This window comes from Harpia harpyja, chromosome 4 (genome assembly GCF_026419915.1).
Source record: "Harpia harpyja isolate bHarHar1 chromosome 4, bHarHar1 primary haplotype, whole genome shotgun sequence".
Taxonomy (NCBI): domain Eukaryota; kingdom Metazoa; phylum Chordata; class Aves; order Accipitriformes; family Accipitridae; genus Harpia; species Harpia harpyja.
The window spans coordinates 42499504-42513229 of record NC_068943.1 but is presented as its reverse complement, the minus strand read 5'-3'; the positions used below and the strand labels follow the sequence as shown (position 1 = coordinate 42513229).

The 13726-nt window shown below is 48.7% G+C and overlaps 2 protein-coding genes across 8 annotated transcripts; one reads left to right on the top strand and one right to left on the bottom strand.

Moving 5' to 3' along the window:
* Window positions 1–179: 179 nt before the first annotated feature.
* Window positions 180–7700, bottom strand: ACAD8 (acyl-CoA dehydrogenase family member 8). 2 transcript variants are annotated; one of them, XM_052786418.1, is made up of 11 exons: window positions 7518–7700; window positions 6281–6381; window positions 5710–5879; window positions 4865–4974; window positions 4527–4603; window positions 4110–4247; window positions 3558–3693; window positions 3359–3456; window positions 2961–3113; window positions 1921–2023; window positions 180–1081 (listed from the first exon to the last, which is right to left on the bottom strand). In XM_052786418.1, the coding sequence occupies exons 1-11, from the start codon at window positions 7621–7623 to the stop codon at window positions 1029–1031; spliced, it is 1245 nt and encodes a 414-aa protein (XP_052642378.1). In that variant the 5' UTR covers window positions 7624–7700; the 3' UTR covers window positions 180–1028. The 2 variants fall into 2 exon arrangements, with proteins under 2 accessions (XP_052642378.1, XP_052642379.1); XM_052786419.1 differs by lacking the exon at window positions 7518–7700 and adding an exon at window positions 7314–7332.
* On the top strand, window positions 1934–13166 carry THYN1 (thymocyte nuclear protein 1). 6 transcript variants are annotated; one of them, XM_052786430.1, is made up of 8 exons: window positions 1934–2088; window positions 8564–8645; window positions 9662–9891; window positions 10384–10452; window positions 11150–11242; window positions 11929–12024; window positions 12670–12820; window positions 12934–13166. In XM_052786430.1, exons 2-8 carry the CDS (start codon window positions 8603–8605, stop codon window positions 12978–12980), a joined length of 729 nt encoding a protein of 242 aa, XP_052642390.1. In that variant the 5' UTR covers window positions 1934–2088; window positions 8564–8602; the 3' UTR covers window positions 12981–13166. The 6 variants fall into 6 exon arrangements, with proteins under 6 accessions (XP_052642390.1, XP_052642392.1, XP_052642388.1 ...); XM_052786432.1 differs by lacking the exon at window positions 1934–2088 and adding an exon at window positions 7046–7193; XM_052786428.1 differs by lacking the exon at window positions 1934–2088 and adding an exon at window positions 7800–7886.
* Window positions 13167–13726: the final 560 nt, after the last annotated feature.

The following is a 13726-nucleotide window of genomic DNA, read 5'->3' as shown; positions in this document are numbered from 1 at the left end:
CTGAGAGAAAAGAGGAGCTGGTTCATTTGAAGAGGTTAACAGAGACACCACAACTAAAAAAAAAAAAAACTAAGAAACCGGACCGTATTGCAACCCCCCCCCCCCGCTTCAAAAAGCTCCTCTGGTTAGATACCTGAAATACCACAGAAGAAAATTATCACGACTTCTGACACTCTCTGTAAGGTTGCCATCATTGCTTTATTGATTCTGAATCTGAGGGGGGAAAAAGTTTAATTTACCAATGTTTTTACTCCCCCTGCACTGTGCACTGCAGGGATTTGAGGCAAGGAAGTTAAGCGTTTCTGTGCAGGGCCTTAGTTCTTGATTTGTACCTCTGTACTGCAAAGGCTTCTTTGAGATTAAGCACCAGTATATTGGTGGGAATAGGGAGAACAAGCAATTGGTACATTAGAAAAGGTGTGCCGGGAAAAGAGAAAGAGGAGTGCTTGTAGATAATCAAGAGAGATCCTGCTCCTCAGTTAAAAAGCCATTGCACTCTGCAAGTGGTTAGAGGTGCAGTGCCTGGGGCAACTCATTCCCAGTGGTGCAGCCAGCACCCAGGAGGACAGGTTTTTAAGCAGAGCAACTAGTTCCCTCGACCTAAAGATTTCACTAATAGAGGAAGAGTCCTATGGGATCAGGCTGCACCTCTGCCTGAAGCTCCCGCTTCAGTCCTGACTCAGCAGAGATAACCAACAGGTCTAGTGTTTCTCTTTCTGAGAAGGATGGGTGCCAAGCAGCCCGTGATCAAGATTTGGAGACAGAGGCTTGTATTCACAAGTGTGATTTATATCTTCAGGCTGCACAATACTAGGCTAGTAACAGCAGCTCTGCCAGGCACAGAGTACAGCTGTGGCAGCATGTGGGTGGCGTCCAGCTGCGATCCCAGTCAATGTAAGGCAGAAAGACTGTTTCAACCGAGGTATCCCCCTCTCCACTCCCGGGGAGAGAGTTGGTGAATAGGGGAGGGAAACAGACCGAGCTGTAACAGACGAAGGAATTTTAGGGCTGGAGACTAGCTCCTGGCTTCAGCCCTGTAGCAGATTCCTGGCCACAACCATCCGCATAACCTCATTGGTACCTGCAGCAGGACGAGGGTGCAAAAGAAAGACAGTTAGGAGATGGTCCAATTCTGCCCCCAATGAAGGCAAAGAGAATTATTCTGCCCTGAGCTGCAGTTTACAGCACAGAAAAGCTCTTCCCACCAATTGAGGTGGCATTTAGGAGGTGCTGGGCCAAAATATAACTGCCAAGTGCCAGCATTTTGCTTGGGAAAGGCATCAGAGTGGCAGATGCTGGTGCTTCTTTTTATTTGGGCATTGAGAGGATGCATGCACCAGGCGTTGAGCTGAACTGGATCTGTGCCAACACCTGAGTTCTCTGCTTTACTATGTAATATATACACAACACACAGACAGACCTGTAGACCCACTGGGTATTGGAAAGAGTATATGTCCCTTATCAGGTACCCTGGCTGTAGGTGAAGGGATTACAAACGAGAGAAAACAAAATGGTTAGGAGGCCGAATTGAGATTAGAAAAGGCCAGACACTGTTAGAGACACAATGTCAAAGAGCGAAGATAGACGGGAATCACAGGAAAGGAATTTTTGGGGAGCATCAGCACATGTCTGTAGGAGTCACGGGATGAAACTGGACAGAGGCCCCGCTAACATGACAACTAGGTATCTCCCTCTGCTGTAAGACTCTTAAAATACACAGTTACTGCTCCAATACACCAAGAGCTCTTGGCCAGGGGATTCACACCCGTGACATCCAGGGACGCCTCGCACTCAGAGCAAAAATTCCTGGGATTCTGAAACCCAAGAATCAGAGAGTCATGTGGGAAGGTGGGGGCCTCTGGAGGGTCTGTTCTCTCCTGGCTTCACTGCCAAGTCACTGGTAGTAAGAGTGTCTTTTACCTTCCAGGATCTGGTGGACTCTGATGTCTCGCACAAACTGCTGCACAGCATAATCCTTCAGGTAGCCATAGCCCCCATGCATCTGTAGAGCCTGGTTACAGATCTAAGAAGACAGCATCGCTGAAATGCCTTGCATGGTGTCGAGGACGAGTTGGTGACAGAAGCTCGGTAAGAACCCAGGAACTTGGGCTCATTTTTTTTTTTCTGATCACCTAATCTCATCTTTTAACAAAGTGTGGTGTGACGGCAAGGCACTCTCAATCCCCATCAGTGCTATCATGTTACCCAAGTGCTGTTTCGCATTAATGGTGCATTTATGTGAATGTGATAGCATAGAAATACCCAGGAAACGCTTTACTTAACTAAGGCCATTTTTGCTGCATTTCTATGGCGCTACTGATGCAAAAAACCAAAACGCCAGATCACCATCTAGCGGTCAGTCAGGCAAGGAATCTGTTCAGGGCTTTGGTTTCTGCTGAAACATGACTCCATGCATCATTATCTGTCAACCTGGGACATAAAACGTAACAAATAGCAAAAATGCAGAGTGCTGAGAAAATACGGTAGCTTCTAAATGACACTGATCTAGGAAGTGTCAAGGTGCAGATTTCCTTTTCCTTTCTTTTTCTCCCTTCTTGCTTTCTCTTTGCAGCGACATTTTGTGATAACATTTTATTTCTCAGTGGTCTAGGAAAAGCCACTTTTTACCTAGGAATGATCAGCCTGTAACATGCATATTATCACTTGGAAATAAAAATGCTCTACTCCCTGTCCTGTCTCCCTGCTTGGTCCCCTAGAAAGTAGTGTAGAAAGCACTAGAGGCCAGGAGGCCTGAACTGTGGAGAGGCTAATACTGCAGCCTCCACAGGGTGCAGAATTCTGTCCCGTAAAACATCCTGGTCCTGAAATGAGGCTTCTGGCTCAAAGAACGTGCTTGAGTCTGGGTCCCTACAGTGTCAAACTTCTTTCTGACATCCTGGGCACCAAGAGGGGTCTCCAAGCTTGCGGTTATGATGCCAACGGAGCTTTGAGTAACGTACCGCAAAGCATTCATCAGTAGCAAAGAGCTTGGCCATGGAGCAGAGCACAGCCGCATCCTCCCGTCCCTCCTGCAGTGCCCGCGCTGCATTGCGAACCATGAGCCGTGCTGCCACCAGGCGCGTCGCCATCTCCGCCAGCCTGAACTGCAGGTACTGCCAGCAGACGGCACGAGAGGAAAAATTAGGTCAGCATCTTTGGAGGGACCTGGGTCCTGAACCACTTCCCCACTACCTTCAGGCAGGTCTCAGGCCTGACACGCTTTCTTACTCAGGAAAAGCATGTTCCTGACTTCTCCAGGGAAGACCCTGTGAAGTGAGTGATGGGACCTCTGGCTGCTTGGTCCGTCAGGATCAGAAAGAACAAAGCTCTGGGAGTGCAGATCTGGTGGAGAGGTTACCTGATTGTTTGCTAGGGGTTCTCCAAACTGTTTGCGGACAGTGAGGTGTTCCTGAGCCAGCAGAACAGAGGCATGAGCAGCTCCTAACGAACAAGAAGCTGGGGGGAGAAACCAAGGACACTGCATGAATATGAAGATAACGCAGACGGGAACGAGATGATCCTGCCCTCCTCCCTTGGCTCTCGGCTGTCTTCCTTACCAATGTTTATCCTGCCTCCATTCAGTCCCTTCATGGCAATGCTGAAGCCCTGCCCTTCGGCTCCCAGCCGGTTGCCAACAGGAACAACGCAGTCCTCAAAGATCACAGCCCGAGTTGGCTGGGAATTCCAGCCCACCTGGGGAAAAAACAGAACACCTTCCAGGCTGCCTAAGGAGCAGCACACCTCCAGCTCCCAGCAGAGAACTGCCCAGCCCACTCTCAACCCCTCGGTCTCATTGCCAAGCTGCCAAGGAGTGCCTGTGGTCTACGTGGTTTGGCCTCAGTGTGCTGAGCTGGAAACTGGAATGCCTGTATTTGAGAAGAGGCACAGATCCAATGAACCCTGATGTTCCTGAGAGGAAAATCCTTCACTTACCAAACAGAGGGGTATTGTGCAAACTTCACCAAAGCTGGACTAGGCTTGGAAAAAACATGCCAGGCTGGGACTCCAGTTGACATCCAAGAAGAGATCTCTAATGCTTTGCACAGACTAGCTTGCCTCTGTCCTGCACTTCTCTCAAGCGCACAGGAGGTGAAAACCAAGCCTCTTACCTTCTTCTCTTTCTTGCCAAAGCTAAGCCCTGGTGTCCCCTTCTCCAGCACCAGGCAGGAGATGCCCTTGGGGCCTGGGCCTCCTGTGCGACACATGACCACGTATACATCAGTGTCACCTCCCCCGCTGATGAAGGCCTGCAGAAGGACACAAGAAGAAAGGGGCAGCTTTCGTATGCTACCCCTGAGCCTGCAGCAGCAGCTGGGGTACAAAGACGGAGGGGCAAAGACCCCACGGCCAGGAAGTATTTAGGGATGCAACTGTACTAAGGTCTGGTGAATGCTCTGCAGAGCATGTCCTACCTTGGGAGAATACACAGAGATGAGGAGACAGTAGGAAATGGAAAGGACAGTGAGACCCAGGCCCCCTTGTGCATGCAGTGCCATCCAGCAGCTTTAGGAGGAGCAAAGAGGTACCTTGGAGCCATTCAGGACATAGGTGTCCCCTTTCCTCTGAGCTGAGGTCAGCAAGGAAGCTGCATCACTTCCACTTCCTATTCAAGAGGTAAGGAAGCAGCCAGTGAAGCAGCCGGCCCAGACCCTACAATATCTCCCGGGGATCATACCCAGCAACGCTCGCGTTCGTACCACGAGCATCTCGGCAATCATCATCTGCCCCTTCCCAACTTCCCGGTGATTGCCCAAATGAACGTGAAAAGAAGCTTTTCACCTCCAGCTCCGTGCAATGCTCACGTCCAGTTAAACTATGTTAGGAGTACGGGAAGGGAGAAGATTTCTTGTTTGAGGATGCTCACCTGGCTCAGTCAGGCAGTAAGATGCAAATTTTTCCATGCTACAGAGTGATGGGCAGAACCTGCGCCTCTGTTCCTCATTGCCAAAGGTGTCAATCATCCAAACACACATGCTGGAGCAGGAGAAAAGGAGCAGCATTACAGGAAGTGAACACAGCCCTGGGAGGAAGGCAGGTCATACAACAACATCCCTGCCTGCACAGAAGAACCAAGCTCCATGGGGTTCAGTCAAAAGCACAGAGGCTTGAAAGCGTATTGCTCCACCTCAAAACAGAACAAAATTAGGTGCCATGGAAGCCGGGAGGAAGAAGATAGCCTTCCATTCACCACGGACTTGCTGCCTTGTGGAACAGCGGGTTCCTATTTAATAGCCTTAGCGTTCCCCTCAGCGCTAAGCCCTACTGTCTCTTCAGAAAACTGCACCTGGAAGAAGGAGGCATCATCACTCCATCTTTCTGTGCAAAGGGAGCCCGTCACTGAACATGTCTGTACAAGCAGGATAGGGCCCTGGTATCAGCTGGCGCCACTGGGCTCTGTCATAGTATGACCAAAGCACAAAGGTTACTATCTATAGCCAGCTTAAGTGGAAGAGCAGGGAACAAAATCCAGAACTTAATCCCATCTTGCATGCCACAAAGCTAAAATTACTTCTTGGTGGCATCTCAGTTTTTGTAGCCTATTTGTTTACTGCCATCAAGAGATCCTCACAGGTACATGTCTACTTGGGGTCCCAACTTTAAATAATAAGCGGCACCAAGAGAGCTGTCTCCAGCTGGATTTAGAGCCCGCAGAAAAAATGTGTTTTTCAGCCAGGCTGACACCATCCACCATTCCGCAGACACACTCACTTGTGGATGCTCATATAAGCAGTGGTGCTGGTACATCCTGTTGATAAAGCTTCAAAGATTATGGAGGTATCAAGTCGTGACAATCCAGAGCCGCCGACGTCTGGTTTCACATAGATCCCACCAAATCCTAGCTGGGCTGCCTTCCGCATTGTTTCCACAGGGAATATTTCCTATTGGGAGAGGCAGAGACATCGCAAGTGAATATTCACGATCAATTAAATCTCAATATTCAATCCCTTCTTTCCGGTACACCGGGGCTACCAAGTCTAGTCCCAAACTCCTGCAGAGTTAATTGGGTGGGTTACAGAAGAGGCGTCAACCTAGGCAGGTACATACCACCTTCAGGAATAAATTCGGGTTTTCAGATGACTGAATAGCCTGGCTAGGAAAGCTTCAAGGAAATTCTCATGGCTTCCCACCCCATCTACAGCAGCAGCTTCAAAGAAGATCTCTACAGATGGCATTACAGCACCGAGGAGCTATTGCAGGAACCCCTCTGATGAGACCCAAGGATCATAACATCCTAAGAGAGGAAGAAGTGAGCAGTACAACCCTTGTGTGGCTGTCATACCTTCTCATCCCACTCTGCCATGTGAGGAGCCATCTCCTTGGTAGCAAAATCAAGGGCAACTTTTTGGAATTCCTTCTGCTCCTCAGTCAGGCCGGCGGATGCTAGAAAAGCAGGAAGAGATCAGCGTACGTGTCTGTTGCAGGAGAAGCAAGCACTACCACCTCTTCTGTAGCCCAGACAATTTCAAAGTGTCCCGTAACTCACACAAACAGTTCAGGGTCTCTCCTGCAGAGACCGTTTCTCTGTTTCCTGGGGCCACCATGAACTGTGCTGATAGAGAGAGGGCGGTGGGCTTTGGGAGGGGGCTTTCTTAGGACAAAACAAACCCAGGGTCCCAGCTATCTCTGTCCACTCAATGCTAACTACGTTGCAAGACCGGGACAGAGGCAGCACAGTCCACGGTAGCTGCCACTCCATCTCACTAGGTCTGTGCTGCAGAAATACAAGGACATAGTCCTGGGACTTCAAAGAAGTGACACTGGGAAGCAAGCAAAGAATAAAGCAGCCCTTTGGAAACAGCATCTAACGTTTTAGTTAGATCTGCCATTTGAAACCTCCTGCTTCATTTGCACATCGATCCAACATTGTTTTCCTAGTTCCTCTCCTAAAAGTCACAGGGATGCTGCTGCTTCCATCCTAAACGTTGTTACATTTAAACATGGAAGCAATTCATCTGGGAAGTGTTCGGGAGTCCTGTAGGAGGAGTCCGGCTCAGACACAGCTGTGTTCCTGGTCACCAGAGACCACGCTCAGCGATCAGGCGATGACTTTGATCGCAGGACAACCCAGACTTACAGATGGCTACGGAGAGCCTAGCCCGCCTCCCCCCGTGAACCCTTTGCAGCGTTTCACCCAGTCTTTTTGAGATACTGATTCACAGTCGAGCTCGAAAAACCGTCAAGATCTAGCAAAGGTACAGGGAAGGGGAAGGAGCTTTTGGCCGGCCGGTGGGCAGCGCCGGGACGGCCGGGGCCCCCTGCGCGGAGCCCGAGCAGGGACGTGGACGTCTCCCCGCCGGCCCCAGGCCACCGACCTGCTTTCGACCTTCACCCGAGACCGCCTCCCTCCCTCAGGCAGCGACATTTGCGGGGAATGGAGGGAGCGGGGGGGGGTGTGCGATCCCTGCGGCCGGCTCGGCCCCGACTCGTACCGCGGGCGGGCGGGCAGGCAGGCGGGGACCGGGCGAGGACCGGGCTCCCCCCCCGCCCTCGCTCGCCCGGCGGCCGCGGAGCCTTACGGTCAATGCAGGAAGCGATCCCCCGGCGCAGCCGCAGCCGCCGCCCCGCCGGGAGCCGCGGTAGCAGCAGGCGGGCCGTGACTCGGAGGGCTCCTGGCCAAGCCATGGCGGGGGGTTGGCCGGCCGGCCGGCCGGCCGTCGGCCCGATCGGCGGGGCGGCAGCAGCCCGGCTGCCGGTCGGCGGGGCAGGCTGGGAGCTGTAGTCCTGCCCTCGGCGCCTCCCGCTCTCGCGGTGGCTGCGGGGCGGGAGGCAAAGCCTAGAGGCCGTGCCTTTTTTTTTTGCATAACGGTCACCCACTTCCGACTCCAGTCGGGCGGGGGGCGGCGTGTTTCCTCCTCCTCTTCCTCCTGCGCCGAGGCTCGGGCGAGGTGAGAGCATCCTTCTCCCCAGTCCGAGGCGAGGGGGCTGCTGCGGCCAGAGCCGGTGAGGGGGAGCCTGGGCCGGGTGAGTGGGAGGGAGGGGAGAAGCTTGGCATTGAAGGTGGAAAAGTTGATGCCAGCCGCTCTGGCAGGAGGAGGCCAGCTCAGAGCCAAGTAACTTCTAACGGGCTGCTGGCAGAAGGGGGCAGGGGTTGGACCAGCCAGCTCGCTCCCTTTCCCGAAGGGACTTTGCATGCCTCATCTCTGCGAGCAACAAGCTGAGCCAGACACCCCTGGTGCGAGGCTGGACTGAGCTCTGGAGGCAAGCTGTTCTCCCTTTTCCAGAAGCACAGCTCCTCTTGCACGGCAGAGAGGGGCCAGGCTTACTCCAAGTACCTTCGGGACTTTTCTCCAACAGCTGCGCCGCTGTGGAGAAAAGCAGCCCTTCTGCTAATGTCCATCAGAGCAGTGCTGCGGAGGGCCTGCCTGCCTCCAACATGCCAAGGGTGCGGCCCTCAACCAGTGCCAGCATTTGCACTGATAGAGGAAATGGCTGAGCTCAAGGAAGGAAATTTATTTACTCTCCATTTACTCTACAGCTTTTACAGTTCTTTGTCTCAGATATCTCCACTTTTTTCAGCTTGGCTGAATAAGCAGTAATTCTTTCTTCTTCTTTCATTCAACAGGTGCTTCTCAGTGAAGAGAAGAGAATTCGGAGACCAGAGATGCCTTGGCCAAGCAGAAAGAGAGACAAAGGAGCAGTAGCAGGTCTGTGCTGACACCTGAACTAATTTAGCATCTCTCACTTGAGGTTCCCAGCTATAGTGAAAGTACAGACAGTCATCTGAACCGCCCGTCTTTCAAAGCCACATGTCTTACAGACAGCAGTTCCTCTCTAAAAATGGGCTGAGCATCCATGTGTGACTGAGACAGGTCTGCTAGATATACAATAGGGACAATGATGTACTCTCAGCACACGGTGGTTAAGAAATGTAACTCATGCTCGTTCATGAAGAGCTTTCGGGTTCTACGCATTAGAGATGGGCAGTCAAAGCATACCCAGCGTAGTGGCAGGAAGCTGATGTGGTACTATATGCAAAAAAAGGAAAAGCAAAAACCTTGCACTTGAGGCAACGTTATGTGGTGTTTAAGGCGCGAGATGAAAAAATTACACAGCCTCATCCGTGCCACTCATCTGCTTAACTGACTCCAGCAAATAACCACCTTCTTATTAACTGTTTTTTACTGTCTGGCTCCTGGATGCACAGGGATACAGAACCCCTCTGAACAGGTAGCACAGTGGAGGCTTAATCAAAGGTTTCCAGCTACTGCAGTAATTGAAATAGCTTGCTTTGCTGCTGAATTTTCCTGTTATTCACCAGAATCACCTAAATCAACTTTCTTGCCTGCAGCTGATTTCTCAGGGATTAATTAAAAAAAATTCAGCTACACTTCATGTGGGCAACATGGTCTATCCTGGCTTTTTTTATGATTAACTATGACTCTTAAACTACATTTGTGCACACCACACACACACAAAAATATCCTTATTTCAGGTGCCAACTAGAAACACTCAGAAACACTGGTGTGTAACGCTACTACCTTACGCTACTACCTTGCCCATAGGATCTGGGGTGCACCAAACTTCTGCTGCAGTCAAATACCAGTATGCGAAACCAGCTTGGACAACTAAAAATATTTCAGCGCCAGTCCTTAGCAGAAACAAAATGTGTTTTATCTGAATGGTTTGGGTTTGTTTGTTTTTTTTTATTGTTTCTTTTAAGATAAGAAAGAGCCTGATGCTAAAATTGCCAAAACTGAGGAGGAGACTTCGGATAAGGAGGAAGAAGAGAAGTCCACAAAACCTCCAGCTGGGAGTTCCAAGTCTGGATGGAAGAACTGGAAGAAGACAAAAGAATCTGACTCCGGTGGGGAGGAGAGCAAGATAAAGTATTGTCACTGGCTTCTGAAATCAGAACCAGAGAGCAGGCTCGAGAAGGGAGTGGATGTGAAAGTAAGCACCAACAGCTATCCTTACTCAGCAAAGTATAGAAGCAGTTTCACTACTATCTAGAGCATTAGTGCCTGAATGCTGAGTTACAGGATCAGACAATTCAGCTTGTTTGCAATATTAACACTGTTGTGTCTTTATTTCTCAAAAACCATTTGACTTCCTGGAAATAGAAAGACATAATGTTGTTCTCTTCCAGGGTGACAACCTTGGGGTTTGATACGTGTAATAAAAGAGGAAATCAGGTCCTCAGGATGCTTAGCTGTTGATAGCAGGGGCAGCATCTATTTCAGACTCCGCCTTTACACTGCTGCAGTGTTCCTCCTTTGTGAAAGCTTTTCTTTAGCCCCTGTGGGAACCAAAAAAATTGTGTCAAGTTTGTACTATAATTGAAGGAGCTACTAGGAACAAATGTTTAGGCACAAGGTAGACAATGAGATGATAAAGAGCAGACTAATTCCTGAACTTAACCTGTATTTTCATTCCATTTGGCAGTTCAGCATTGATGACTTGAAAGCTCAGCCCAACCAGACAACCTTTTGGGATGGAGTAAGAAACTACCAGGTAAGGAGCACATGTCAAAGATGGAGTCACTGAAGTAGCACTAGAAAAAAGGTGGCTTTCCCTACAGATGACTTGTTCCCTTTGCCAGAAGGATTTCCTTTTGAGGCACTCTGCCTGTTTTTACAGGTGCATTTTGTCCAGAGTCAAAACTCCTGCTTAATTGCCTCTAGGTCAAAGGTAGATTCAGGCTGGGTAATGTTCTGTCAAATCATCCAGTTTTTCTTTAGCTGAGACCAGCCTTTATTTCCCTTGACACCTTTTAGCTAGTCTGTACTTGCCCAAACACTATGCCTTGTCAGTGTACAGCTTTCTGTTCCAGGCCTCTCTGCAAAGGAAATCCATGTGTGTTTCCCCTACTATATATGATCTCCCTACTATATACGCTTCCCCCTCTATATATGATCTGCTCTGCTGCTTGTTTGCTGACAGCTAACTTAAGCCTTCTGCTGTCTCTGAACAAGGGTGGCCGAGCTGTTGAATTCCCACATACTTTCTAACCAACAGGACCTTGCTCTTTAGCCTTGTTTTTACTTCATTTCATTGCAGCACAAAATGTGTACAACTGTAGGAAACTTTACCTGAGTAGCTCTGAAGCACACATACCTGTCTTCTTGTTGGTTCTTGTTCCTAGCTGCTTATAATGAAACCCTCAGAGCTTGATACAAAGAGCTCAAAGTCTCTTGTTCACACCTGACAGGCAAGGAATTTCCTGAGAGCCATGAAACTTGGGCAGCAGGCCTTCTTCTACCACAGTAATTGTAAAGAGCCTGGCATTGTTGGCATTGTCAAGGTGAGTCCCTCTTTCTCGTTCTGTGTTTCAGGGGAGGTGGGGAGGGAAGTAATAAGGGATGGTTTATCAAACAGCTCATTAGCCCTACTTCTGTCTCAGCACCAAAGGAGTGCAAAAGTTGTCCAATCAGAGCAGCGAATGAGCCTAGGGCATCTGGCTCAATGCTACATATCACAGCAGGGCTGACTCAGGCATCTTTCCCCAGAGAAATGGAACGAAACTGCTGTGTTCTTGCTGACATTTCAGAGCTTTTCCAGCCAAGTGAAGTGTTGCTCCACACTCTGATTAAAATGTGATTCACTAAATTCTAGTCAGCTGAGCCTGCAAGGCAGTAGTATAAAACCTAGGGCACAGAAAATCTTTTTCTTTAAGAGGAAAACTCATCACAAAGACTATCATCATCTAACCAATTTTCCTCCATTGCCTGTGCTCCTTCCACATTGCTCTCCAAAGAGGTGATGGTGCTTCAGCCATACTATTCTGCAGTGCTTCAACCCAAGAAATGTAAAGGAAAGAAATATATCGCACCATTAGAATGGAGTTCAGGGAAAGCGAGCCTGACTTTTGCACCAGGATTATTCCTTATGTCTAGTCACAGCTTGCGCAAGGGCGTTTCATACCCTTTGCTGACAATAGTTTTGAACTGATGGGAACTTGTCTCACATTCTTCTCCCCTTCTGCTTCAGATCGTAAAGGAGGCATACCCTGATCACACACAGTTTGATCAGAAGGATCCTCATTATGATTCCTCCAGCAGAAAAGAGAACCCCAAATGGTCCATGGTAATGTAGTAAACTAAATACAGCTGTTTCAAGCTCTGTGTGCAAGCCAAGTGAAGGTAGAAGCCTCTTCGCATCATACTGCATATCTTCTTAAGTTTCTGTCCTGGCCTAGCTACCTTTTTCTCTCAAGAGAAAATCCAATCCTGGTTGTTTTCTTTACCTTTTCCCCTCTCTCTTCCAGAAGGCTGCCAAAATGCATCTCCCTAAATTTTCAGATCTTACTTGGATGCAGACCTGACCTCCATGCATGGCAGAATTCTGGGTTAGGAAAGAGAACAAGCATCTTTAAGAACCGCTCTCAGTCTACAGCAAACAAAGCTGTAGTTTTGAGACACATTAAATTATAGGGAGGGGACTGTTTGCAGGCTGGCTACATCCCGCATCTTAATTTTGTATTGTCTGTGACAACATGAATGTATGTTGCTAGTGCACAGTGCTAAGATTCATGTAAACAAATCACCTGCCAGGAGTATCTGAAAGTTCTTTTAGCCTTGAGCGAGGAAAAGCCTCCATACCATTATAAGGTAGTACACATCAGTCATTTGCTTCAGTTTAAAATCTTTATCCCCCCCCAAAGATCTTATGTGACATCTGGAGGCTATACGCTTCTCCAACCATGCTTCTTTGCTGCCCATCGCTCCCCAGGTGGATGTCCAGTTTGTGCGGATGACAAAACGTTTCATCCCGCTTTCTGAAATCAAGGCTCACCACCTGGCACATAAAGCAGATGGAGGCCCCCTAAAGAACATGATGCTCTTCACAAGACAACGTCTTTCCATCCAACCACTGACACAAGGTAAGAGCCTTCTTCTCTGGACTCTTGGTGCCATTCCATCAGAGGCAGCCCTCAACTCAAGACAACTTGGAAGTTCCACTCATGGCTTTTTCTTCCTTACCTTTTCAACACAGAGGAATTTGATTTTGTCTTGAGTTTGGAAGAGGAAAAGCCACATTGAGAAACTGACAGCAGCACAGCTTCTACCCAGCCTGCTGATGCCTCCTCCTAAACCAGTGTAATTCTCAAGTTTACTTGCTCAATCTCAGCACCAAGAACATGCCCGCACATGATTCGCAGCTACATGTCCCTTATTCTGACACACTGTTATTTTTGCTTATTTTTAAATAAAGCCTTTTAGAATCAATTGCAGCTACTCGTTTTTAATAGTGGAAAAATCTGCAATTTATCTCTCGAAGGATGAAACAGTTACATCCTCCTTGAGGGTGTTTACTACAGGATCTAGTGCAGTTCCATGTACTGCGGAGGCACATTCTTCTGCAGAAAGGTATCACTAAGCTGCTGTCCAGAACAAGAAAATTTAGATGTATATACATATCCAGCCTGATTGCTGCAAAGCAGATCACAGTTAGCTTCCTGCAGGTACAAAAACTTCCCATGTTATTTTAGTACTGACATCAGGGGAATAGAAGAAAATAAAGCTAGCTTGCTAATTTTTAAGCTACATGGGTCCTCCACCAGCACAGCTTCTAAGCGGTGACATAGCTTAAAGAAAGACCAAGAATTTACAAAGATAACAACAGACAAACTCCTTGAGCATGTTTGGAGGGCTGCACAGTATGGCACTAAAGAAAGATGTCTTAATACTGTGGAAAAAAAAAAAAAACAAACCAAAACAACCCCCCCCCCCCAAACAAAACCAGACCCAGGCCAGGCAATATAAACCATATCAGACAAACTCATGCA

Coding starts and splice junctions, on each gene's coding strand:
- ACAD8 (XM_052786418.1), bottom strand. CDS start 7,623: ATGGCTTGGCCAGGAGCCCTCCGAGTCACGGCCCGCCTGCTGCTACCG. Junction 6,382..7,517: donor GATCGCTTCCTGCATTGACC/GTAAGGCTCCGC, acceptor CTGCTTTTCTAG/CATCCGCCGGCCTGACTGAG. Junction 3,457..3,557: donor TGGAGGCAGGATAAACATTG/GTAAGGAAGACA, acceptor TTCTCCCCCCAG/CTTCTTGTTCGTTAGGAGCT.
- THYN1 (XM_052786430.1), top strand. CDS start 8,603: ATGCCTTGGCCAAGCAGAAAGAGAGACAAAGGAGCAGTAGCAG. Junction 9,892..10,383: donor AGAAGGGAGTGGATGTGAAA/GTAAGCACCAAC, acceptor TCCATTTGGCAG/TTCAGCATTGATGACTTGAA. Junction 10,453..11,149: donor ATGGAGTAAGAAACTACCAG/GTAAGGAGCACA, acceptor CACACCTGACAG/GCAAGGAATTTCCTGAGAGC.